Raw genomic sequence first — 27490 nt, forward strand, 5'->3', positions numbered from 1 at the left:
ACCCCGGGGGCCCTGATGGGCGGGGCTGGAGCTGGACGGGAGAGAAGCCCCCGGCCCTAATCCAGGGCCCCTGCCCCGCCTCTGTCCTGTCCCCTCCAAGACAGCAGCCTTCAGCCTGGTTTAAGTCACATGTGTCTGACGCATTGGCATTTTTTTGTTTTTGACCACGCTGCGCGGCATGTGGGATCGCAGCTTCCGGACCAGGGATGGAACCCGCGCCCCCTGCGTTGGAAGCACGGAGTCTTAACCACTGGACCACCAGGGAAGTCCCTGTGTTTGCATTTTAAAGTACATTTTTCTTTTGTAATCAGAAAAAATAATCTTGTAAAAAACCCCAGTAATGTTACAGTTTGGTTGCACTTAGTTTACTGAGGACAGACACTGAGGCTGTGGGGACAACACCCAAGGCCAGCGCGGGGCACCCGGGACGCTGCTCTGGGTCCTCTTGGCACTGCCGCCCATTTCCTGAGACAGCAGTTCAGCTCGCGGGGGCCTCAGGCTCACTCGCCTGTGTGACTTCACAGCGAACTTTCCAGGCCGACCCCACACCCCCGCCCAGCGCGAACGCTGCTGGTGTAGCAGGGACAGTGCACCCCTGCCCCCTGTGGAGCCAGCCCCTCCCGCCTGCAGGCTGAACGCGGACGCAGCATAGGACCCCCAAGTCTGCGGTCCTGGAGGGAAAGGCGGCTGATCCACCCCGAGGGCAGTGGGTCCTCCACCCAGCGTCCTGAGAGGCCTGAGTGGAAAACCCCCTCATGGCTTCCGTCACTGTAACCAGGACGACGGCAACCATCACCCCCAGAGAGGCCACCAGGCTCGGCGAAGGCACAGCCCGGGGAGCACAGCAAGGGGTGGCCAGCAGGACCCCAGTCCCACCCGGCAGTTCTGGTCCTGGTGTGCACGGGAGCACCCTGTGGAGAGACTAAAATCCACAGATGCGTTCAGCATCCTTCAACTCAACAACAAAAGCACAGACACTGAAAAATGGGCAAAGGACTTGAAAAGGCATTTCTGCAAAGATAACGTGAAAGGCCACGTGAGCACTGAAAGGATACTCGACTTCAGTGGTCATTAGGAAGATGCAAGTCAGAACCATGAGACACCACCTCAGGCCCACGAGGATGGCCACAATTAAAAGAAAAAAAAAGGGGCTTCCCTGGTGGCGCAGTAGTTAAGAATCTGCCTGCTAACGCAGGGGACACGGGTTCGAGCCCTGGTCTGGGAAGATCCCACATGCCGCGGAGCAACTAAGCCCGTGCGCCACAACTACTGAGCCTGCGCTCTAGAGCCTGCGCTCTAGAGCCCGCGAGTTACAACTACTGAAACCCGTGCACCTAGAGTCCGTGCTCCGCAACAAGAGAAGCCACCGCAATGAGAAGCCCGCACACCACAACAAAGAGTAGCCCCCGCTCACCACAGCTAGAAAAAGCCCACGCACAGCAACAAAGACCCAGCGCAGCCAAAAATAAACAAATTTATAAAAAAAAAGAAAAGAAAAAGGGGGAAATAAATACTAGCAAGGATGTGGAGAAATAGGAACCCTTGTACATTGCTGGTGAGAATATAAAATGGTGCAGCTGTTGTGGTTCTTCAAGAAATTAAACATAGAATTTCATGACCCAGCAACTCCACTCCTAGGTGTAGATCTGAAAGAATATAGAACAGGCGTTCAAATACTTGTACGTGAAGGTTTACAGCCACACTGCTCACAACGGGGCCCATGCACACAGCTGACTAGTTCAGCTGTAAAAAAGCACAGAGCACTGACACGCAACCACAGGGGTGACCCTGGAAGACACGCCACTCAGAGAAAAGCAGACACAGGGCCCACGTGCCGCATGGTTCCGTTTATATGAAACGCCTGGCACACGTGAAACCACAAAGTAGACTGAGCTGCGGGGCCACCCACACCCACCGTCCGGATGCTCCAGGGGCAATTCCGGGCATCCCGCCATCCAGCCAGGGCACAAGGACTGGTCTGAGTGAAGGGTTTGGGGCCGGGAGTCCCAAGACCTGAGGACAGTTCATTTCTTCACTAGCAGCGTGACTCTGGGCAACGCACAGCCTGTCCTCCAGCTTGCTGTCTAAACCACAGAATGAAGCCGACCTGCTTCTGCTCGGCCCCCAAGGCTCTCAGGAGGCGGGCGAGGCGCATGGCGACCTCTGCAGGGTGTGGAGATGGGAAGCGTCGGAATCTTGCACCGGCGGCTCTTTTCTGCCCCGGAGGACAGCGGTGTGGCCGGGGGAGGCCACGGGGGCCAGAGGCTGGCAAGAGGACCCAGGCACTGCCCGGGGTCCTGCAAGTACCCGTCACTCCTGCCAACCCTCACCAGATGCTACACCATCACCCGCCAGGGTCAAGGGGTAGAATCCTTTATTGAGGCACGTGAGCTGTGGGGTGTCCTGGCCACAGCAGCTTCGCGATGAAGAGGGATAAACCTTCTGTGGCCACAACTTCTGAACGGGGGACTCCCTGCCATCCTACCCTTTCTCAGGACGTCTGTGGATCACAGGGGGCAGCCTCCATGGCTTCTCAGCCGGGGCCGTGGCCGTTCCTGAGCCCCAGGCACAGGGCCACTGTCCACCAGGCCTGGCCTTCCTGACAGTGCGGTCTGGACCCGGACTCCTTAGAACACAGGCCACACTCCAAGAGCAGCCACTTTCCTCAAAGCCGCCCTGGCAGCGCAGGGCCACCTGGCCCTGGAGAAACAGCTCGTTTCCCGAGACAGAAGCGGCAGGTGGAGGCAGTGGCCCCCTTGGCCCTACCTTGCCCTCATCTGTTCTGAGGACAGAAGGGACGGGTGTGTCCAGGCTGGTGGCAAAGGCTGCACTTCCGGGGTTTCTTGGCCGTGGACCCTGCGTCTGAGGAACCAGCCCGGGCCCTTTTGCTTCTGGCCTCTGGCCCCTGGCTTCCTCCTCTGGCTCCTGCCCAGGGGGGGCCTCCAAAGGTCCCTGCGGGGAGAGCGAGGGGAGGAATGAGTGTGGACAGCAGAGCCCCAGCCCTGGTGAGGGGGCCGGTGTCACCTCACACGCAGAAGCAGGGACCAAGCAAGCAGCCCCCTGAGCGCGTGCAGAGCCCGAGCTCTGGACCCTTCCAGTCCTTCTAGAGCCTCACTGTACTGGCCGCCCCATTACCCAGGACACGTGACTAGGTGGCCCGGAGATCCGACACCACCTCCACCCACCGGGAGCCCTCGTGCGTCTGCCGTGTGCGCCGAAGGACAACGTCCTGCACGGCACTGGCGTCTCCAGCCTCCGCCTGCCCCAAGCCTCTGGGTTCTCCGTGTGTGTGCAGACCTGCCGCACGCGTGCTAGAGTCACAGTTTCAGGCTAACAGAGACCCTAGAAAGGTAGGCAGGTGCCCATCTTACGGAGGAAACAGGCTCAGAAGCCACACCAAATGGTTCAAGGTCACACAGGTGGGCCCCGAGAGAAAGCTCCCGCCAGGCTCCCTTAGACACGTGACCAGGCTTCTGCGTGTCCTGGAGGGGCCAGGTGCCTTCAGGTGCGTCATCTACCTTGACCCAGCGTCTGGCGGCGGTTCTCCCCACACCCATCCGTGGGGTGCCAACCCAAGCTGTGTAACCAGACATCAGGAACCAGGGCCTCCGTCTTACAGGATGAGGCCCTGATACAGAGCCCGCCAGGTTTACAAAGGCAGAGGAGCGCAGGGCTACAGGAGCAGGCAGACCCACGAGCCAGGCCTGGGCTGTGTCGCAGTGTGACCCCGACAGGTCACCCCACCCGTCTGGGCCTCACCTTCCTCTCCTGTGAGTCGCGATCACAACTATCACCCGATGAAGGTGAGAGAAGACACACAGAGCACAACGGCGCGGTGCCAGGCGCCCAGCAAGCTGCCCGTGACCTTGCAGGTGTGACTGAGCGGGGAGGGGAGCAAGGCGACCCGTGCCCCCACCCCAGCGCCCCTGCCCCCCTCAGGCAGGCCCCGCGTGCCCCCTCACCTGGGGCCACGTTCTCGTCCACCCACTGGAAGAAGCCGCACTGCTGCTCCCGGGGCTTGGCGCACGTGTGGAACTGGCGCCCCTTGTTGGGCCCGTCCCTCTGCACAGTGCGCGTGACCGCGGGCTGGCTGCACAGGCAGCGCGCGCCGCCGCCGCCATCGCCGGGGCTTCTGGGCCCGCCCAGGGGCTTCCCTGAGCCGCCCGGGGGTCTGGGCACCTCGGAGGGACGCCCCCCTGCTTCTGGGGGGCCGCTGTCGGCCCACAGGAAGAAGCTGCAGCCGCCGCCGCTGCACCTGTAGAACTGGCGGCCCTGGTTGGGCCCCTCCTTCCGGACGGTGAGCAGCACGGCCTCCCGGCCGCAGTTGCAGGTCACGGAGTTGCTTTCGCTCTCGGCGGCGGGCAGGGGCAGGGTCCTGGCCAGAGCCTTCGAGGGCCTGGTGGCAGGAGGCTGGCGGTGGCCATGCTGGCCGCTGCCCATTCTGTTCAGGGCCTGGCTGGCCTGCAGGTGGCCGGAGGGCTGGCTGACTGGCTGGCCAGCTCGGGTGGGCCCCTGTGAAAACCTGAGGTCCAAGATCTCCCGCAGGGTCTCGTCACATCCGCCAACGCAGCCGACAAATTCCAGTGGCATGGTTGGGGGAAGGCTGCCTCGCTTAAACTTGAACTTCAACCTAGTGAGGCCAGAAGATGAGAAAACACGTTAACTACCGGGTGCCAGAGTCTTCTTGGTCCACATAGGGCTGTGCCCACCCCACCTAGGAAAGCCACGCAAGGCACAGCCAGCCCAGCCCCTGCGGTCGCACAGGAGCGCAGAGCAGGAGGGAGATGAGCTCTAAGACCCATCACCCGCCAAAACCCAGGAGCCTCTGAAAGGTGCACCTCCCTGTGCCCCGGTTCAGCATGGTCCAGGGCCTCTCAACGTGAGGGCACACTACTTGGTAGCGGCATTAGGACGCACGTGGGCTTTGCTCTCATTCTCCTGTGTGCATGCATTAGGGTTTTCCAGAAGCTCCAAAACGCACAGCAAACTCAGCAGACTGACTGCAGATGGAGAGCTGAGAATCCTACCATCTCCTGTTAAGCCAGACCGTGAAACTGGCAAAAATGGAAAACAATGCAATCTTCCTCTCGTTTTTTTTTGCTTTGAAAATAAGTACATTTTATCCTAAAAACATGTTCACTTATGTTAGTATGCAATGCATTTGTTACAAACACGTTAATAAACATTTTAAGTGATGCCTCCACTTTAATTGAAAACGTGGTAGAATCTTTATAAACGTTAACTCACAACGGAAGCTCTCTGGGTTCCTCCGTGATTTCTGAGAGCGTAAGGGGTCCCATGACCAAAGGTCTGAGGACCAGCCCTAGGCGCGGACCTGGGGCTTTCTGGAGGAGACCACCTTCCTCAGCCTCTGCATCAGCCCACAGTGGGAGAGGCGGGGAAAGGTCAGGCTCCTCCAGGAGGTGCCAAGGAATGAGGGCCCCCAGGGATGCCACCCTGTGCCCATCCTGCAGGTGCCTCGGCCCCCGGCTTACCTGTAAACGGGTTGTGGCTGACACACCGGACACACGCTCCCGTCCCTGCTGGCCTCCAGCACACTGTCCGGGAACCACACGGCCGAGCGACATTCCGGGAACCCCGTGCAGCTGAGGTAGAACCTGGGGAGTGAGGGCTGGGGTCACGCAAGAGCTGCCGGAGACGGTTCCAGCTGATCACATGGGACACTCATGGTTCTGGAGGACACGGTCGCTGACACCGAGGGACAGGAAAACCAGCCTGCATTTACGTCCCTGAAATCCCCACAGTCACACCGCTGACGCCTCTTCCTGCTTAAAAACAACCAAGCCGCTGCCAGCGCCCAGACCACGGCAGGGCCCTGCCGGCCCCTGGGTGCTCCCTGAGTCCGCCTAGGCCTCCGGCAGCCTGGACACCTGCCCAGGCTGCATGCGCTGCAGAGAATCCGATCCTCTCCCTCCCCGCAGCTTTGTGAGGAGAAAACGGGCTCAGCGGCTCAGCAACCAGTGGGGTCTGAGTCGCTGTCCACACACAGGGCGAGCGGCATCCCTCCCCAGGGGACAAGCCCCCCCCTCACCAGCCCCCCCCCCGCCCATTCCCACAGGGCCTCACACCCCCAGGGCCACCATTCCAGCCCCGACGCCCCATCCAGGGGCTGGTGAAGCAGGCCTGCATCTAAATAGCGACGTGGGAACAAAAGGATGGGCCCTGCACAGCGTCCAGTGCTGGGCTGCAGGGGTGGGGAGGGGAAGGCACAGCTGGGCACTGACCCGCCGCTCTTCCTGGTCTTGAGGACCATGTCCTTGCCGCACTGCGGGCACTTCCTGACGGGCTCCGGCACAGCTGGGAAGATGGCTTCTTGCTGGGCCAGCTCCGCCCCTGCCCCAAAGTACTGGGACAAGGCCTCGTCCAACCTGAAGAACCAGCAGAGCATTTACCGCGTTCTTGCGTGCTCACCACACGCACGACCCGGGGAGCCGGCCAGTCAGCCACAGGCCCGAGCGGAGCGCCAGGCACAGGGCGCCGTGCTGGCCAAGCGGCCGGCTCCTCCGACCCGCAGCTCCCGGGAGGGATCCAGCCGCAGGCCGGCGCTTCCGCCTCGCCACTGGCCCCACAGCAAGCAAACAAAACCACCCGGGCCGCGCACACACCCCTGAGTGTCGGTCTGGAGTCAAGTTTAGACTAGCGCGTGCATTTCTTGTCAACACTGGTACGGGGTTAGGAAACGTGTTACTTCTAACAGAACACACACACGCTACTTATTCCAGCCGCCTCCCAGTGCCCTAGAGAACAGCGGGGTGCACACCCGCAGCCGGTGAACCCACCCCCGAGGCTGTGCTGCGATCGCAGGACAGGATGGAGAGGGCATTTCCAAAGCCAACAGCCCAGAGAAACTGGACCAGGTCTTTCTGGTTACGGTCTCCAGACTGGCAAGGCTCTGCGGCAGGAACCAGCCAAACTCGGGAGGAAAGCCCGGAGGGGCCGCGGCCCCCGGCGAGGGTGAGCTGCCCGGCGGGAACAGCGGCATCCGGGGCGCGCCGTCACTGGGGCTGAGCGGGCTCGCACAGGAGAGCAGGCCCGTACTCACCTCTGGGCTTTGGCCATGGCTTCGATGAACACCTGCTTGTACTTCTGCACCTGCTGCTGCAGGACCACGAGCTTGTCCTTCTTCCCCTCGCAGATGAGCTTCAGGTCGGCCTCCAGCTCGGCCCGCAGGTCAGGCTTGGACATCTCGTAGCCCATGGAGTCATAGCCTGTGAACGAGGGCAGCATCATGCGGCCCGGACACACCCGCGGGGCTTCAGTGACACCCCGCCCTCCGCCCCGCCCTCAAGCCCCCGGCTCCTCACCTTCCACAAGCCCCATGCCCAGGTGACCGGGGAGAAAGCGCTTGTCTGGCGTGAGCCCGACGTACATCCGGGCCTTGATGGTCTCGATATGCTCCGCGTGCGTCGCATCGGTACCTGCAGGCCACTCTTGTCACTCAGGCTGATCCACACCCCGCCCCCGCGCAGCCCCCTTCCTCTGCCTGGACCTCCTACTCCAGGTGACACAGGTCCGCCCAGAGCCGGCCACGCGGAAGCCACACAGCCGCTTCCTCGCCCTCACGCCCACTCACGCAAGCTGTCCAGTCCAGCTGGGAAATCCCTTCTGTAAGCCCCGCCCCCGCCACGTGTCAGAGCCCACATCGCTTGTCCACATCATTACAACGTCCCCGGTCTCCTGGCTGCTGGTCTCTTCCTTGACCCAACCCACTCTTTATGCCACAACCAAGGGGATCTTCTGAAATGTAGCTCTGCCCTCAAGGAAATGCAAATCAAAACCACAAAGAAATACCACTTCACTCTCACTGGGACAGGTACAACCCGAAAGACAGATAGCGGCAAATGTTGGTGAAACCCCTGACCCTTGCATGGATTGTAAGATGGTGCAGCCGCCGTGGAAAACAGTCTGGAGGAGCCTCAAGGTGTTAAACGCAGAGTCACCATATGACCCAGCAATTCTACAACAGGGATGTACCCAAGAGAACTGAAATCATGTCCACACAAGAACCTGTACACAAATATTCACAGCAGCACTATTCACAGTAACCAAAAACTAGAAACAACCCAAATGTCCATAAGTTCATGAATGGATAAACGAAATGTGGTCCATCCACACGACGGAAGAGGTTTGGTGGTGAAAAGGAATGAAGCACCGAGACACGCTACCTGGACGAGCCCGCAGAGCAGGCAACGTGGGACGCCAGGTGCAGAAGGCCACACGCTATGTCGTTCATTGATAAGAAATGTCTAGGAGAGGCACATCCACTGAGGCAGAAAGACGAGGGCTGGGGGGCCGCAGGGGAGGGGGACAGCTAACGGGCATGGGGCTTCTGAGGTCATGAAAATGTTCTGAAATGGACCGTGGCCACGGCTGCACAATTCCATGAACCTGCTGAACACTGGACTGTACCTCTGAGCTCAGTGGAGCGGACGGTGTGTGAAGTATGTCTCAACAAAGCTGTTACCATTGTTTCAATGTAGGTCTGTGAGCTCCTTTCTTAGAAATCTCAGGTGGCTCTCTGCTGACCTTGGGCACATCCGAGCCCCTGAGCCCGGTGTCCAGGCCCCGCAGAGTCGGGCTCAAATCATCTTTCCGGCCTTGCCTTCCAGAACCTCCCCCTGCAGCATGTGCCTGCTGGTCCCCACATCCTTCCTCAGACCCTGCCTTCATGCAGAGCGAGTTCTCACCATGAGGTTCTGAGGTCCCTGCAGAACCCCTCCCGATGCATCTAGTGTTTTGGTTGGGTTTGTTTCTCCTGCTGGATGAGCCCTTGAAGGGAAGGACCAGGCCTCATTACTGTGTCCCCAGGGTCTAGACCACGGTCAGCTCTTGTGGGCCAAAGTTTTTATAAACAAATTACGGTGGGTGAACTACCTCTACTTGTACCTAAACCCACAGGCTTTCTGGGCAGCACAGTGGTGGCCAGCGGGCTCCAGGCAGGGGCACGAAACTCACTCTGCAGTGAGGCGGCTGTGCCTGGGAGCCACCCCCTCCACCTACGCCCCCCCCGCCCTGTGGTGCTGGCCCTTCTGGACTCTGCTGCCAGAGGGAATCCTTGAGATTGCAGAGCAGTGGTGAAAACTGAGGGGGGAAGCAGATCAGTCACAAGGGACCCACCTGCAAAGCTTGGGCCACGGGACATATTGGGAAAAACAATTCTGGCCCAGTTTTTTTTTTTTTAATCCAACTTCTGATTCTTAAACAATTATGGGAAATGCTTTAACAAAAGCTAAGCAAACGGCCACCCATGGCAAAGGGCGGGTGGCAGACTCAGACTCTGAAGGGCCCAGCACGTGCCAAGCAGGTGAACGAAGCCAAGCGTGAGCGACAGAAAACAGCCACCACTCAAGGCTGCCAGACCTCCCGATGCTTCAGAAGAGTGTTTACATGAATCCTGGCACTTTTAAATGTTAGTACCTTGTTAAGAATACAACAAAAACAACAGATTCCTGTGTGGGCCCAAAATACCAGTCAGTGTGTCCCACGTGAGACTCCCGAGTGACGGGAAACACCTCTGTCCCTATGCGGATGGTGCAGGGCAGCGGTTAAGGGCACCGACTGCAGAGTTATCTGGACCCAGGTGTTCACAGCTCACACACTTTGTGACCTGAGGCAAGTTCTTAACTGCTCTTAAGCTTCCCTTTAGCTGCAAAGCGGGGAGGAGAACACAGCCCCCTCGTTAGAGCTGTCGTGAAGATCAGAGGAGAATTGGGCCCCGCACCCATGAGGGGGCAAGAGCCGCCGGTTACCATGACGACAAGCTACTTACCGATGCCGTGCTTCTCCATGAGGGCAATAAGGTCAGCCTCAGTGAGCAGCTGGGGCGGACTGGTCTCCCCGTCCACCATCTCCACGGTGCTGGGTTGAAAGCAGGAGCCTCGACTGTAGACAGGGAGGGTCTACAGAGGGCAGCAGACGCGGTGGTCAGACCCCTGCCCGGCGCCCAGGCACAGACCGCGCTCTGTTCTGTCGCATGGTGCAGGGGCCGGGAGCATGACGGTCCCCCCTCCCCGCTGTGTCACCTTGTCGCTCCAGCGATCGTAGGGGTACACGTCCAGATAGTTTCGGGCCAGGATCATGAGGCCGTGGGCCACGAAGCGCTCCTGCGCGATGTCAATCTCCACAGTGGTCTCCTGGCCCTGGGCGTCCTGGGAGCAGCAGGCCAGGAAGTGGCGGACGATGAGCTCGTACAGTCGCTGCTCGTCCCCCTGTGGGGAGAAGAGGCGCCCTAGTCCCTGGAGACGCTGCCGGCAGCTCCGTCTGGCTGGTGCCGCCTTCCAGCCCAAAGCGCCACACACAACAGAGCGCAGCTCCTGCAGCCCCGTGCCCACGCGCAGCGCAGGCAAATCCCTCGCTGCTGTGGGTTTAGGCCGATAGACTTCACAAGTGGAGTCCCCTTGCCCTCAAGACTGGAAAGCGACTCCTCTGCTGTAAACCCAGTCCGAGCAGAAACCAAGGCGACAGCATCCAGTTTCCAAGAGGCCCAGTGTATGCAGGACACACAGACTAAAGGTGCGCCGGCAGCCTCAGACCTATGAGCACAGGGCCCATGGTGACCCTCCACCCTTTCGGTAACCAAGCACACGGTGAAGCCCCCTCTATCAGAAGCCTGTAAGACGTCCACACTCATATCCAAAATCCTCCTTCTAAGAATGTCTTCAAAGGAAATGTGACATCCACGCAAATATCTATTATGCAAATGTTAACTGCAGTAGGTCATCCTTTAAAAACAGATCTAGCAAAATACAGTATCTCTATGCAATCATTATATATCATACGTTAAAATATTTTAGCCTATGGGGAAATGCTCACGATATAAAATGGAAAGCATGAGTTTACAAAGCTATTTAAGGTTATAATTTCATTTTAAGAATTATATACACACAGAGGAAAAAAACGTGGTTTTCAGGAAGTGGTGAGATTACAGGCAATTTTTTACTTCCTTAGTCTTTTGTATTTTGTGAATTGTCTAAAATAAACATGTATGGCTTTCAGAATCAGAAAGAACGTGCGTTATTAAAGGAAGAACAAAACAATAAGCCTGCAGCCACCAAACAGGCCTAAGCAGCCGTGGCCCCGGGAGCGTGTGCCTGGCTGAGAGCACGGCTGGCCCGTGTTACAGGCTCTAGGCGCTGGGTGAGAAAGCCCCCAGCCCGGAGTGCGGCCGGAGGGTGGCGGTGAAGTTTTGGGAAGGTGACGGAAACCGGCCCAGTCTTGGAAGGAGAAGGGTGGGGGCCGAGCAGGGGCTCAGGGAAGGGGCCACCTGGTTTGTGGCGAGGGTCAGGGCGGCAGCAGAGGGAGGGGACAGAGGGCGGGGAGGGGCTGGATGGAGCAGAGCCCCCGTGGGGGTCTCTCGGGAAGCCAGGCACAGGCTGTGGGAGGAGGATGGTGACACGACCTCTTTTCTGAGATGGAAATTTCGAGACCACTTAGTTCCTAAAGTCAGAGCCCGCAGAGGAGATTCAAACCCCAGCCCTGACCCCGACCTCCCTGCAGGTTCTGGCGGCAGCACAGCCAGGGAAACCAACCTGCAGGCTGTCAGTGTACTTGGTGGGGTGGATGGGGGGGTGAGCTTGGTCAGACTTGTTCCCGTTGCGTGGAGTGGGGCCGCCCCGCTCTAGAATGCTCTGGGCGAAGGGCCCCCAGCGTGGGTCCGGGGTCTGCTCCTCCACCAGCGCTGTCAGGTCTAAGTCTTTGGGGAAAATGTTTGTTTCAGTTCGGGGATAGCTGATGTACCTAAACAAAGCCAAACAAACACAACAAGAAATTGCTAAATTGGTCTATAAACGACTAAATTAGCTTGAGAACACTGGTGACACCTGCAACAGCCTGTCTGATCCAGGCAACTGCGTTACCCATGCTGGGGAAAGCCCTGAGGTGTGACACCCCCCCCACCCCCGCCGTGGGTGGGGAGCAACCGGCGCCCCTGCTGGGTCACTCCCGGGAGGCGGGGACAGATGCAAGGGCACACTTGCTCCAGCCCAGCCCTGCTGCCCCCGGGGGCTTGGGGCACTTCCCCACCTCCCCAGCATGGGTGGACAGAACGGCCCCAGGACAAGCCCTGCGGTCCTGAGCCGAGCGGCCCGCGCTCCGCGGCTTGTCTTGAAGAAGAGAAAGAACGATGCTGCCCCTGAACTACAAGGTGGACCCTGTGTGTCATTTTAAACGTTCCATTAGCCACTTGAGCATTAATGGGACAATTTACAGCCTTTTCCCACACAAGCCTTCCAAACGCGTTATGTTTACACTCTCAGCATGTCCCAGTTTGGACAACCCAAATTTCACGTGCTCGATAGCCACTTACGGCGAGTGGCTGCCACACGGGTCAGTGTGGACCACGCTGTCCCTGGACGGCGCTGGGTGCTCACGACCCCCGAGGCAGGATGGTTTACAGCAGGCACACAAGTCCTAAAGGTGCCACCCGCCCCTGCCAGGGCCCCAGCGCCCCGCCTGCTGAGAGGCCGAGAGTGGGATTTGAGTTTACTCTGTGGAGTGTTATTTTAGGATTTAAGTGACTTTGAAATGCCTTTTCCATCAGAAAAGAGAAGTCAATGTCAAAATTCCTCTACTTGAGAGCCGGGTGATATCTAGACAGTCTGGTTTCCTCATAAGCTCTATTTCTAAAATATTTCACCCTGATAAAGATGCACCAAATTCTCTTCCCAAATGTGGACTAATATTTACCCTTGAGTGTAGAGCTTTTCAGCAATCCTCATGGTTTCTTTAGCATTTATCCTCAACTTCCGAGAAGCCAGCTTCTCAAGTTCCTGTAAGATGTGTGGACAGGCACGGTGCATGAGTCACAGGCCCCAACACGCCACACACCTCCTCTTCAGAACCTCCCGGCGTCCCTCCAGCTGCTCGCACACGTCTGTGTGAAAGGTTGTGCTGCGGAAAGGTTTCTGGGCCTGCTGGGCAGAGCCAGGCCCCAGCCCAGGGGTTCCCAGACTCCAATGTGCAGAAGCCAGAAGCACCTGGAATGCAAGCAGATTCCTGGGCCCGAGCACTAGGGATTCTGAGAGAGGAGGGCCAGCACAGAGGCTGGAAATCTGCGCTTTTAACAAGCGTCTGAAGTATTGCTTCTAATGCCAGCAGTCTGAGACCCGCACTTCGGGGACACCATCTGAACCCCGGGGACATCCCCTGGGTGATGAACGCCATTCTTCCAGGCCTCACGGGGGATCACCAGCTGTCCCTTCCCCTTGGTGACCCCCCGACAATGCTGCTGGCTACACGTCAAAGCATATTAACCAGTGAGGGATGAAACACTTACGCCTACTGTACACAGTCAACCCGTAACCCCCTCCCATCATCCCTCACCATGCGTGTGCACACGCACACACAGGCAGACACACCCCCCCCCCCACGACAACGGACGCACTGCCCACCAGTCCCTGCACGTGCACGTTCTGCATGTTCAACCTTCAGAGGCAACCCGGACAGTAATTACACCCTGAATTTTCCTACAGAGTGGTGACTGGGAAGGGACACCCTAATGTGGTTTATGCAGACTTGTGTCCCGTTGGGTGGTTCTTCTTGAGATCAAAAAAATCTCAGAAGCCCTGTTCTAGGGTAGGCTAATAAAGTTGATATTTAAAATGATGTTTAAGTACATTATGCAAAAACGTTAAAGAAAATGCTTGGGTGGAAAATACTAGCTATTCCAGTAATGCTGTGAAAAATAAGGACACCGAAAAAAGAGGAAGACACCAAAATTACATCAGCAATTACCTAAAGATGGAGAGGTGATGGGTGATTTCTCTTCCTTCTTTTGTTTCCAAAACCCCACATAGAGCAGTTATATTGCATTTATTAACTGATTTAAGAGGTTGGGCAGGCCTGTGCTCTGGGGTTTCTGTTTCTCCTAAGAGCATTCCCGTGCGGCACTGGGAAGAGGTGCTTCCTGTCACTGGGCCACCTTCCGCAGCAGAAGCCCCGTCCCAACCACAGAAGTCAGAGCTCCTCAGGGCTGGCACAGCCCCCCAGAACATACCACAGTGTCCAAAGCTTGAGGCCTCCACTTGCTTTTTGCCTTGGACCTGACCTCCACCACGGTCGCCCTGGGATCCTAGAAAGCCAGGAAAAGCAGAGGCCGCTTTAACCTGCTGGAGCACCCTCCCCAGCTTTCCTCGACCGCCCCTGGCACTGCCCGCAGAGGCCCTGCTCCCTCCCTCAAGACGTCAGCTTGCAGCCCACAGTGTGCTGGACGCCAGCGCCTGCTTCTCACTCAAAGTAAGACTCTGAGGGGCAAGTTCACAAGCCCCAAGGTGCCCCCTCCAGAGCCTCGGCATCTCCTTAGTTTCCTGTCTACGCGTGCACAGTGTTACTGTTTTGTTTTGTTTTTTTAAATTCACGACAATACAGAGCTGGAAATAGGAGAAGTTACATAATACAAACTGGAGAACTCTAATCTTAAGACCAACCTCACGTTTTTAAGGGAATGCAAATGGATAAAGAACTCAGCTTAAGTGATTTGTTCATGAGGATGTTTACAAATCAAAATCCAAATTTCTCTCTGCAAATAGACTGGGGACCAGGTGCTCTTGGACCAGGAGCTCCAAGCATCCTACCTGCCATGTTTCCCTGCACCACATCCTGGTAAAGCAGAAAACGGGCAAGTCTTTTTATTCAACAGATACGTGTGCAGACTGTGTAACCCTGAGGGCCAAAGGGGAGAGCAGTGGACAGCTGGGGCGACCCCTGAGAGGCAGCGTGGTCTGCAGGAGCTGGAGAGTCAGACACGCTGGGAGGCTGTCCGAGCTCGGGCCCCATTAGCTCGAGTGTGTTTGCACAGTTACTCAACTTTCTCCAGCTTCCCCGCCTGTCACATGGGTTGGCATTACCACCCCCAGAAGCACCACCAGGACCGAACAAATAACACACAACATAGAGCGCGTCTGGCCTGTAGCAGGTGCGCAGGTTATTACTCCCTGATACCAAGTCAGTAATAAACCTGCCGGGGGCCAGAGCCAAGAGGTATCCCTGACTCACTGAACCTAGAGGTCTCTGAGTTTTATTCAGGTACCACCGTGTGCAGCCCCTGGGTTACACAGGTCATCACGTGCTGAGCGACGGGAAGCAGCACCACGGAGCGGACAGCCTGAGGGCGAACCAGACGCTGACTGGCCTGCGGCCTGAGCAGCTCTCGAGCCTCCCGTGGCCACCTCCCGCTGAGCACTCCCACCTCCACTCGGCGGTCGCCCTGGGACGCCCTTCTCGAGCCCCGGCCCTAGAGCAGTCCCTCCCTGCCTCCGGCCCTTCTCCGTTCCTTTGCCCTACTTTCCTGCCCTGTCATTATCACTGTATGACGTTCACCAGTTCACTCATCTGTGCCTTTTACGTCTCTGGATTTCATCATCTGACCAGTGGAAGGAGCTGGGCCAGACGCCATCTAAGCTCCATCCAGCTCTAGGATTCTCGGGTTTGGACTGGTCCAGCTGGCCCTTATCAATCTCTGGTGACAGTGTACTGCTTCACGAGGGATTTTAACTATGTGTTTCTTAGCATTTCTGGTTTCACCTAAAAGTTCTACAGGTCTTTCCTTCCACATTTCTCGTGCTGTTTTCATGGGGTTCTAGTCTTACTGGCACCCAGAAAGTGATGTCCTGGATGCAAACTGAAAGCTACAGTCCGGTGGGAAATGGGGAAGAGAGGGAGCAGCTTGGGAAATCACAGGATGGTTTTCCTAGATCATCACCTTCAGAGCCCTGCTTACCTCCATGCACAGCTGATAGAGGACAAGACAAGCCGTGTGGTTGAAGAGCCGATGCCTTTTCCAGCTGAACTCCACCGCGCCATCCCTGTGGTCATGAGTCACTGTGGGGGGCAGACAGGAAGGCCGTGACCCGGAGAGGAAAAGGTCCATCACGGTGAAAGCCAAGGGCCATGAGACAGAGGAGACCACCTCGGACACTTGAGGTGGGTCCTGAACACAGTGACGAGGGGGTCAAGGGCAGCGAGACGCAAACCACACCCTGAATTAGCGCCCAGGACGCCCCACGTGCCCTCAGCTTCTGCACCCCGAGCGGCCCCACCTCTGATTTTGTGGAAGGTTTCTGGCACGAACGCCTGAATGGCTTTGAACCTCTCCACCACGAACCCCAGGGTGGGGAACTGGCAGCTGCCATAACTGATGAGCTGCTCCGCCAACACCTCGGGAAAGATCTTCTGCAGCCGCAGGGTCTGGAACCTGGTGAAGGCAGCCCCTGGGGAGAGAGGACGGAGGGAAGGAAGGAGAGGCCGCGCTCTGCAAGGTCACAGCCCGCTGCGCCGTCCAAGCCCGAGCCCTGCCCCCCTGGCCGCGGCCCCGCCCACCACCCCGCCCCTCACCGATCCGCAGGTCCAGCTCCTGCCTCACGTCCACGGCGTCGCTCACTCTGCGGTCGGGCTCCATCAGGTTTTCACAGGCCGCCTGGACAGCGCGGGCGGTGATCTCGGAGAAACGGGCTCGCAGCACCTGCAGGCTGGGCTTCACTGCGGAACAGACAAGGGCACCGGGGCAGGTCCCCCGTGAACGGAGGGTAAACCAGTTCAAGCAGCTGCGAGGCAGCCAGTTTGACGGGTTCAGTTAAGTCAGCGACATGCTGTCTAAGAGGGAAGCCTCACTGTAGCCAGGCTGAGAGGTGTCAGAAACAGGAGCGAGTGCGTCTCAGCCATTAGCTAAACCCTCTCCGTGAGCCTTTCGAGGCGTCAATCTCGTGCTCTCCTGGGCCTTCAGGGAAAAGGGAGATGTTAAATAAAAGGTCGTGGGGGAAGTTCATGTCCTGTTATGGATATAACACAGGACATGCACACTGTCCCTGAGAGTGAATATTGAATATATTTAATCCTAGGAGTCGGTATAGTTTGAAAAACAAGAGTATTTAGGGAGAAGAGCAGCCCCCCACTCTCTGAAGCCTGAGAATGGCCTGCATGTCACTTCCTCTAAGTTACCTGAAATCATTAAGCTCACTTCAACAGTTATTAATGTTCAGGCGTCGTACAACAAATATAGACAGTTAAAAACAAAACCAGAAAGAACATTCTAGAACTATTCTTTGTACTTTACGTATGGTGTATACATTCTTTGTGAATATTTAATTTTTTAAAATTAATTAATTAATTATGGCTGTGTTGGGTCTTCATTGCTGCACGCGGGCTTTCTCTAGTTCCGGCGAGCGGGGGCTACTCTTCGTTGTGGTGCAAGAGCTTCTCGTTACGGTGGCTTCTCTTGTTGTGGAGCACAGGCTCCAGGCGTGTGGGCTTCAGTAGTTGCGGCACACGGGCTCAGTAGTTGTGGCTCGTGGGCTCTAGAGCGCAGGCTCAGTAGTTGTGGTGCACGGGCTTAGTTGCTCCGCGGCATGTGGGATCTTCCAGGAGCAAGACTCGAACCCGTCTCCCCTGCGTTGGCAGGCGGATCCTTAACTATTGTGCCACCAGGGAAGCCCGTGAATATTTAATTTTTAAAAACAGAATATCAAGTCTCTGCTCTCAAGGAGCTGGCAATCAACTTGGACCAAACACACAACAAGCCCTGGACTGCAGCCGGTGAGCCTGGCAGAGGGACTCAGGACAGAGTGCCACCCCTGCCGCGGCCCCAGAGCAGACACTCACCAGCCTTGCACACGTGGATGATCTCAAACCCAATGTTTTCACCTTCTCTGTCGCAGTCGGTCCAGATCACCAGGACCTGGCACTGCCGAGCCTCTCGCTCCAGAGTTTTCTGAAGTGCCCGGTGGGGGAAAGAGTGGTGAGAGCATGGTCTGCAGAGCATCGCACAACAGCTCTGCACTGCATCTGCCCCAGCATTAATTAGGTTCTTGGAGAACGCCAGCTTGGTGAGGAGACACGGAGAAAACTGTCCCCGCCGTGCGTGGTAAGGATGGCAAGGTCACTAGTACCGCCCCCCCATCTTAGACCCACCCGCACACCCATGAGCTTCTAGAAGACAGGGGTTTATTACGACGACACCATCTTGACGAGCCCTGAAACTTGGCTCTAACACACCTACAGCTCTAGGGGTTCTGATCATGTCCTCAATTAAAAAAAAAAAAAAAAATCAATCCCTAATTGAGCTTCATCCCCAAAAGCGCTCCTAGTCAGCAGTGAACCAAGGACAGGTGCCCTGACTGCCCGAGAAACCACAGCTCAGCGTCAGATGGCCACTTGCAGATCGTAGTCTCTTCCCTCCAACAGGGGGGCGGGAGGGGAGCGGACCCTGATGACGTAACCACACCTACTCCCAGGGTTTAGTCAAGCAGCCGCTCTTCATAAAAAGGCTCGCTCAGTCCCTCAGCCAGTTAGCTGAAATGGCCTCATTTATATAACAGGTGGCAATAATTTTTTTAAATCATGGTACTTAGTTTAGTGGAAAACCTATCCTTCAATTCTAGTGCAGTCAAAATACGGAAACCACTCGGTTTCATTAGGTGGTGGTTGTTCAATATGTCTTCCAAAAGATCCTACCTTGATGTCTAAAAAATTCTCTGGGCAGTACTTTTCAATTTCTGCTTCAAAGAGGACAAGAGGATTGCAGCTCTGCCTAGAAAAGAAAGGAAAACACACAAAACCCTAGCACAGCACACGATGGGAGAAGATCGCCCCAGTGCACTCATGGGTGCCTCCCCACCAGACAGAGCGCCCTGTGAGACGCCAGAGGCTTACAAGCAAGGCTGTTACCCTCTGTGCAATGCACTCCCCTTGACGATTTCTAAGACGAAATTCTGCAACTCTTTCGTATGTATCTGCAATAGGGTAACTGCAATCCAATGACTGCATGACAAGGGTCTGGGTAGGGAGTTCCCTGGCGGTCCAGTGGTTAGGACTCGGTGCTTTCACAGCGGGGCCTGGATTCAATCCTTGCCTGGTCGGGGAACTAAGATCCCCCAAGCCATGCAGCACGGTCAAAAAAAAAAAAAAAAAAAAGGTCTGGGTATTTTGGGGGAACGCACCTGTAAGTGGCTGTTTATTCTAAGCATATGGTAAAAATTCACAGCGAACCAGTTAATCCTAGGTCACTGCTACGGTATCTATGGTTTGTGTTCCCCGCAAATTCACATGCTGGAATCCCGACACCAATGTGACGGTGTCAGAAGGTGGGGCCTTTGGCCGGTGATTAGGTCGTGAGTGTAGGCCTTCATGAAGGGGACTCGCGGTCTTATAAGAGACCCCGGCAGGCTCCGTAGACCCTCCACTATGTGAGGACACAGTGAGAGGTCAGCAGGCCACAGCCTGGAAAAGGCCCTCGCGGGACCATGCAGGCACTCCGACCTCCCACCTCCGTAACTGGAAGAAACACATTTCTGTCCTTCATAAGCCACCCAGTGTGTGTATTTTGTCACAGTAGCCCAATGGAGTCAGTCATCTTACTGCTGTAAGTAACAAAGTAACACCGACATGCCTCACACTTCCTGTGATATTTTACAACTCACTGTCATAATCAGAAAGCTCCCCACCCCACGAATCGTACTGACCATTTGCGAAATTGCATCTGGAAATCATGAGCCAGCAAGTGTCCTGAGACTGAAGTCATTATCATGGTGACATTCTGAATGATAACAAAATTCAAGTTAGTCTTTTAGCAATTAGATTTTGCCAAATCATTCAAATAAAAGAGGGGACCTTCTATCAAAGGGGAAAAAAAATGGTCACCAGGGGGTGGGGGGAAGGGCGGATGAATAGGCAGAGCACAGGGGACTTTTAGGGCAGTGAAAATACTCTGTATGATATTATAATAATGGGTACACGTCATCCAAACCCACAGAATGCACACGATCAGAGTGAACCCCAATGTCAACTGTGGACTTTGGGTGACAATGATGTCGTGCAGGTTCACCAGTTGTAATGAAGGTACCATGTGGTGGGGGCTGATGAGGATGTGTAGCTGTGCATGTGTCGGGGTGGGGGGTATGTGGGAAATCTCTGTACCTTCCTCTCAATTCTGCTGTGAAGCTACAACTGCTCTAAAAAGAAGTCTATTAAAACACACACACACACACACACCCCAAAACCAGGTGACTGGGAAGAAACAAACAAATATACTTCTTCAAAGCCAAAACCATAGTGATACAATCACCATTCTAATTCTGGCACCATTATGCCTTTTAAATTTAAACTATTGTATATTAGCTTCTTTCTTGTTATAAAGAGTTAAGATTGGGACCATGTTTTATAAAAAAGAGGCTTCCTTATGAATTATAAAACGATCACCTGTCACCAGTGATCTTTAGGTCATAACAATAGTTTTTCTTAAAAGACAGTGACATATTCTACAATGACATATTCTACAAAGACATATTCTACAATGGCCAGGCTAATTCTCCTTGATTAAATAATTCCAAAATACAAGCAATTTAGGGAGGGCTTGTCGTAAACAGCTGCTCTTTTTAGCCATAACTAAAAACCCAAGGAATGTACAGCAGAATGGTGCATGGATCTGAAAGCATCCTTCAGCCACAGGATAGAAGTACTACAGCACCTACCTGGCCACGCAGACAATAATCAAACTCATAGATCTTGTTGAATCTGGAAAGTCCTTCTCTCTACAAAACAAAACAAAAAGAAAATCTATAAATTACATAAAAGACAAATGATTCCTCACATAAAGATCAAGCAAATCCCTGATAAGTGGGAATATTAAAAATGCAACAGTACCTCCTATAGATTAAAACAAGGCGAAATCACTAAGACCATTTGTGAAGTGGCCCCTCCGAACTCAGTTACAAGCATGTACTTTCTCAAGTCCACAGAGCTTTTATGCTGCAAGGTGACCTGAGCATAAAAAGTATTACGTGTAACACCACGTAACATCTTTCTAGAGCTGAGAATGGACTTGTCCAAGATCACATGACAATTACTCCAGACAGAGGATTAGGACACGCATCTCTTGACGGTTTTGTCCGTTCTCCACACACACCTCTCTACTTCCTGGCCATACAACTGCGCCAATAAACTGGTGACCACAGGCAAGTATTCACCTTTCTGAACCTCAATTTATTCTGAGTAAAGTTACCTGTAAGGTCCCTCTGGCTCTGAAATCCAGTAACGCTATGAGCCCCAGTCAGGCCTGGGAACCAGCCTACAAAGCACCTCCTCAGCTGCACTTATGTGTGAACGAAACCCTCTCAGAGAAGATCCCACCTTCTACAAAGGTGTTAAAAGTGGCTATGCACGCGAGTTTCACACCAACGCTGCACAGAAGACAAGACACAGGCCAAGTGGGACTGGAGCAACCTCCAAGCGCCAAGAAGGATCGTGTCGAGAACACCCTCACACAATTTCTCTGGGTCGAACATTGAATGAGGCTCTTTTCGAGGCACAATGGCAAATTTAAGGACGGAATTTATCTTAAGAGCTCACTCGTCTAGTGTTGCCAAGAAAGGAAACTCCCCTCTACAAACTCCAGTTGCTAGTTAAGCCCTTTTAGTACCAGAGAAGAGAAATCGTTGCCTCACTGGGGTTTCTACCTCTTTTTAAGAAAGCACTGAAGCTTCCCAGACAAGCTCTTACGTGGACCCTGATATGTAACAAGGTCCAAGCACTCTGGCTGCAACAAGGCTGAGCTCTGCTAACAGCCTATCCCCAGTCCGGCCCCAGGTGGCTCCCGAGGTGCACGTCCGTGGTCTCCTGGATCTCCCGGGAACAGTCTGGAAACCATTGTTCTAATCCTCTCCCAGTGGATGACCTGTCTAACGGCATGTGTGCGACCCGGGGCCAGGGCTCTCCCAGGCAGCCTCCTCCACCAGGGGATGGTCCTGAAGAAGTTAAAATGTTTTTCCTGGCATTTCAAACATGCCTCCCCGCAGTTCCCAGCTGAGGACAGTACTCAATTACGTATGATTCCACCGCTTGGGTGAGGTGCTCAGGGGAATGGGTTGCTCCCAAATTACAGCAGAGTTTTGGAGCCCAGTGAAAGAAGAAAACCTAGTAGACAGACCAAGAATGTGGCTTCTGTGATCTCTTTGCAGTGCCATCCATGCCATTAAAACTAAAGAAAACAGGGCTTCCCTGGTGGCGCAGTGGTTGAGAATCTGCCTGCTAATGCAGGGGACACGGGTTCGAGCCCTGGTCTGGGAAGATCCCACATGCCACGGAGCAGCTGGGCCCGTGAGCCACAATTGCTGAGCCTGCGCGTCTGGAGCCTGTGCCCCGCGACGGGAGGGGCCGCGATAGAGAAAGGCCCGCGCACCGCGATGAAGAGCGGTCCCCGCACCGCGATGAAGAGTGGCCCCCGCTTGCCGCAACTGGAGAAAGCCCTCGCACGAACCGAAGACCCAACACAGCCAAAAATAAATAAATAAATAAATAAGAAAATCCTTTAAAAAAAAAAAAAAAACTAAAGAAAACAAAAAAACAAACTCCCCCAACCCCAGAGCAGTCCCATCTTCTCTAAGTGCTCTGTAGGGACTGATCACATTGCTGCCACTGAATCTACTGGATTCTTTTTTAAGATTTCTCCTCCTGAATATAAAGCCCTCAAAGATCTATAAGTTACTAACAGCGGTCACTGTGGACAGTGGGGCTGGTTTACTTGATACACATTTGTATTCTCTCAACTATCTGAAGTAGTTACTAGCGTTTAAGCACTACTCTTAAAGAAAAAAGAGAGACATTCTATCTGTGTCAATATTTTGGTGAATTTCTCTCAAATGTGTACATATTTATATATATGTTTGAAAGTCTTTTCCATAACAGGTGTCTAACTATCTATCATAAGAAAGTACAATTTACTTTGCTATCCCCTGCCATGACTAGTCCGTGTTACTTCCATTCTTTGCTATTACAAAAGCTGCAACGACTATCACCTGACTCTGAGCTCTGCGTGTGGATGTCTTAGCTCCTCCACAGACCTTAAGTCCCTTAAAGGCAGGGATTGCTTCATTCGAGGCAAGCCCTGTGTGAGGGATAAATAAATGAACAGACCCGTCACTGTCTTAGGGAGCGACACACCATGGGAGAGAGGGATGAGCAGCTAGAGAATCGACCCGTGATGACGGCCAGCACCAAGAGTGATGAGAACGCATCCGGAAACAGAGAAAGAAATGGATGGAGAGGACGCTGAGGAGGAAAGAGTTCACGAAACAGGTTCATTTAAGTTGTCCTCTATTTTTTCTTTTAAAAGGTGAAGAGTTCGTCAGGAGAAAAGAGGGACAATGTCATTTCAGGAAGAAGGACCAAAACGTGTGAAAGCACGGTGAACTTTCACCTTTTACACCCTGACTGCTTTCATCATTCCCTTCCTCTCCGTTCCCTCTGCTCCCACCCACTGCTCCTGGGTCCCTAGGGTTCAGGCCTCTTACCCCCCACATGGAGAACCCCAACAGCTGCCTCCCGGACTCTAGCCTTTCATTCTTCAAGTCCTCTGTGGTCAAAATGACTTTATAAAACACAAATATGATCCACTTAAAATCTACACTGCTCTTCTCAACTGATGCAGAAAAAGCATTTGATAAAAATTCAACAGCCTTCACCATAAAGTGAAGTGTGGCATTTACAGAAAACCCACAGCTAACATCACACTCAATGCTGAAAGACTGAAAGCTTTTCCGCTAAAATCAGGAACGAAACAGAATGCCCGTTTTCGCCATTGCTATCCAAGATTACTAGAAGTTCTAACCAGAGCAATTGGGCAAGAAAAAGAAATAAAAGACATTCAAATCGGAAAGGAAGAAGTAGAACTGTCTATTCACAGTCAACATGATCTTATAGATAAAATCGTAAAGAAGCCACAATGAAACTATTAGTGCTAACAAACAAAGTAAGCAAAGTCTCAGGATACAAGATCAACACACAAAAACCAACAGGAACGAACAACCTGAACAGCAAATTAAAACAATTCCATTTAGAACAGCATCCAAAAGCACAATGAAAACTGTAACACATTGTTGAAAAAAATTAAAGAAGACATACTCAGTCATAAAAAGAATGAAATCGTGACATTTGCAGCTACATGGATGGACCCAGAGATTATCATACTAAGCGAAGTAAGTCAGAAAGAGAAAGAGAAATACCATATGATATCATTTATATGTGGAACCGAAAATATGACACAAATGAACTTATCTATGAAACAGAAACAGACTCACAGACACAAAAAACAGATTTGTGGTTGCCAAGGGGGAGGGGGGTGGGGGAGGGATGGAGTGGGAGTTTGGGATTAGCAGATGCAAACTATTATATATAGATGGATAAACAACAAGGTCCTACTGTATAGCACAGGGAACTATATTCAATATCCTGTGACAAACCATAATGGAAAAGAATATGAAAGAGAATGTACATATATCTATAACTGGGTCACTCTGCTGTACAATATAAATTAACACACATTGTAAATCAACTATACTTCAATAAAATATGTTAAAAAATTAAAGACATAAATAAATGGAAAGACAATCTTTGTTCACAGATTGGAAGACTTAATATTAAGACAGCAAATTCATATGGAACTGCAAGGGGCCCCAAGTAGCCAAAAAATTTTGAAAGAGAAGAACAAAGTAGGAGGACTCGCCCTGCTCAATTTCAAACCTTATTACCAAGCTACAGGAAATCTAAACAGTGTAGTACTGGCATAAGCAAAGACATACAGAAGAATGGGACAGAACTGACAGTCCAGAAATAAACCCAAATGTCTATGGTCAACTGTTTATTGACAAGGATGCCCAGGCCATTCTATGGGAAAAGGACAGTCTTTTCAACAAACAGTGCTGAGAAAAACTGGCTATTCATATGTAAAAGGATGAAGCTGGATTTTTACTTTACACCACATAGAAAAATTAACTCAAAATGGATCAATGACCCAAATATAACAGTTTAAACTCTTAGAAGAAAACATAGGGACAAATCTGCATGACCTTCAGTTTGGCAATGGCTTCTTAGATACGACAGTGAAAGTATAATCAACAAAAGAAGGAAAAACAGATAAACTGGACTTCATCAACATTAAAAACTTCGGTGCATCTAAGAACACTATCAAGAAAGTGACAAGACAATCCACAGAATGAGAACATCTGCAAATCATATATCTAACAAGGACCTAGTATCCTGAATACATAAAGAACTCTCACAGCTCAGCTACAAAAAGACAATTCAAAAATGGGCAAAAGACATGAACAGACATTTCTCCAAAGAAGGAGACACAATGGCCAACAAGCACATGAAAAGACGCTCAGCATCATCGGTCATTTGGGAAACGCAAAGTGAAACCACAACAAGATATTTCACACCCACCAGGATGGTGATAATTTAAAAAAGAAAAGAAAAAGAACAAGTGATGACAGAATGTGGAGAAACTGGAACATTGATGGTAAGAATGCAAAATGTTTCAGCCACCGTGGAAAATAGTTTGGCATTTCCTCAAAAAGTTAAACATAGAGTTAACTTATGACCCAGCGATTCCACTCCTAGGCATTTACCCCAAAGAACTAAAAACAGGTATTCAAGTAAAAACTTGTACATGAATGTCTATAGCAGCTCTATTCACAAGAGCCAAAAGGTGGAACCAGTCCAAATGCTCACCAACTGAAGAAAAGATAAACCAAACATGATCCATCGACACGATGGGATATTATTCAGTCGTAAAAAGGAATGCAGTACTAACATACTACAACATGAACGGATCTCAAAAATGCTAAGTGAAAGAAGCCTGACACAAAAGGCCACGTATTGTACTAATCTTTTTGTGTGAAATATCCAGAACAGACACAAATCTTTGAGGACACAAAGCAGCTTAGTGACTGCCAGCAGCTGGGAGAAGTGGGGAATGAGGAGTGACTACTTCATGGCTACGGGGTTTCCTCCTGGTGTGATAAAACCTGGAACTAAACAGAGGTGACGGATGCACAACATTGGGAACGTACTGAACGCTGCCGAACTATGTACTTCAAAACGGTTGACACTCACGTGTGAAACACGTGGCTCTCTACTCCTCTCACGATGTACCTTCAACTGCCATGCCTGCCGCGCCCACTGGCTCCTTCCCCCACCGTCCCCACTCCCAACTCCCGCCTTTTGAACTTGCCAAGCTGTTTCAAGCCACTGGGTTGTTCTCTGAACATGGCGTTTCCAGTGCCTGGTAAAACTTTCAAGACTGAGCTCAAATGTTCATCCAACAAATATGGATTGAGGGCCTCCTGTATTCCAGACACGTGTTAGGTACCAGGGGTACAGCAATGACCTAAATAGCCATAGCCCTTTCCCTCGGAGCTTCGAGTCCCACAGAGGGGTGGCGGGGACTGAGATGAGTAATTCAACAGCACGTCATCGAAGTGTAACTGGGAGGTGCCTTCCAAGTAAAATAGGGTGAGCTTATCACACAGCGCCCTGACCCAGCTGGGGGAGAGGGATGTGAGGAAAAGCTTCCCTGAAAAAGAGACACTCAAACAGAGCCCGAAGGATACACAAGCTAGCTCTGTGTAGAGGGGCCCGTCTCAAGGAGCCTGGAGCCTTAGAAATGGGCACAGCCTGGGGCTGGTCACCAGGACACTCAGCGCCGGAATAGAGGTGACGCTGTCAGCCAGCACCCGCACAACCTCGGCTCCTGTTCCCACCATCCACCGCGGGAAGCAGAGGCCTGAGGACCCCGCGATGTGAAAGAAAAAAGAGCAGGGAACGTCCACCCATGCTCTGGGAAGTCTCCAGAAAACCGTTTCAGGGTCCACTTTTGTAATTGAGAGTGTCCTGACAGCTCGTGAGGCCTCGTGTCACCTTCTTCCCAAACCCTTTCTCACCGTCCCTCTCCTTTGGGCCTCCCGTGTGTCTAGAACACACCTGATCCCCAACTCGCCTGACTCTCGTAATTCGTTAGTAGCGGCGGAACAGGGGCTCGGGCGGGTCGCCCTCTCGGATGCACCTAGACTGTAGGGCCGGGCGTGCAGGCGGGGGACCCCGCAGGCTCGAGAGTAAGTCGGGGGAGTGTGGCCTGCGGTTCCGAGTCTCAGGCCCGCTTGGCATCCGCCGCCGTGCAAGGCGGACCCACGGTCTCCAAGCAAACGAGAAACACGTTAACTCCGTTTCTAAACGCCCGTCGGTCGCAAGAGGCGCCCAGAGGCGCCGGCCCAACGGCTGGGACCCCCGGTGGGAGCAGCGGCCGCTCGTCCCGGTCCCGCCCGCCCAGGGACCTCCTCACCCGCCGCATGCGGCCGCCGGACAGCAGGTCGGCGATGCCCTTGGCCGCGTCGTTCTTCTCGGCCACGCAAAGGATCTTCCGCACGCCTCGCAGGGCCACCTCCATGTCGGCGAGGGTCAGCGCCCGGCTCCCAGGCCGCGGCAGCCAGCGGAGCGCGCAGCGGACGGCTGGGAAGATCATCCCCGGGCCCCGCACATCTGCGGTGCCAGCCCAGGGACCCGGAGCCTCCCGCTGATCCGCAGTCCCTCACGCAGCCCACTTCCGCCCGCCTTCCCGCCGCTTCCGTCGGCGCGAGGGGCACAGCCCCGCGAACTACAACTCCCAGGCTGCCCGGCGCGGCCACCTCACTTCCCTCCCTTCCCGCTC

The 27490-nt window shown here is 53.6% G+C and overlaps 1 protein-coding gene across 2 annotated transcripts; it reads right to left on the reverse strand.

Moving 5' to 3' along the window:
- Positions 1-1827: 1827 nt before the first annotated feature.
- TOP3A (DNA topoisomerase III alpha) lies at positions 1828-27417 on the reverse strand. 2 transcript variants are annotated; one of them, XM_057535778.1, is made up of 19 exons: positions 27125-27417; positions 20481-20540; positions 19473-19546; positions 18466-18541; positions 17614-17722; positions 16351-16494; positions 16056-16226; positions 15737-15837; positions 14015-14089; positions 12706-12788; positions 11550-11757; positions 10044-10229; positions 9791-9920; positions 7326-7439; positions 7064-7229; positions 6246-6389; positions 5496-5618; positions 3963-4630; positions 1828-2952 (listed from the first exon to the last, which is right to left on the reverse strand). In XM_057535778.1, the coding sequence occupies exons 1-19, from the start codon at positions 27302-27304 to the stop codon at positions 2774-2776; spliced, it is 2991 nt and encodes a 996-aa protein (XP_057391761.1). In that variant the 5' UTR covers positions 27305-27417; the 3' UTR covers positions 1828-2773. The 2 variants fall into 2 exon arrangements, with proteins under 2 accessions (XP_057391761.1, XP_057391762.1); XM_057535779.1 differs by lacking the exons at positions 17614-17722; positions 19473-19546; positions 20481-20540; positions 27125-27417 and having other exon boundaries at positions 18466-18487.
- Between the last annotated feature and the right edge of the window lie 73 nt (positions 27418-27490).

Source organism: Balaenoptera acutorostrata, chromosome 20, assembly GCF_949987535.1.
Source record: "Balaenoptera acutorostrata chromosome 20, mBalAcu1.1, whole genome shotgun sequence".
NCBI classification, from domain to species: Eukaryota; Metazoa; Chordata; class Mammalia; order Artiodactyla; family Balaenopteridae; genus Balaenoptera; species Balaenoptera acutorostrata.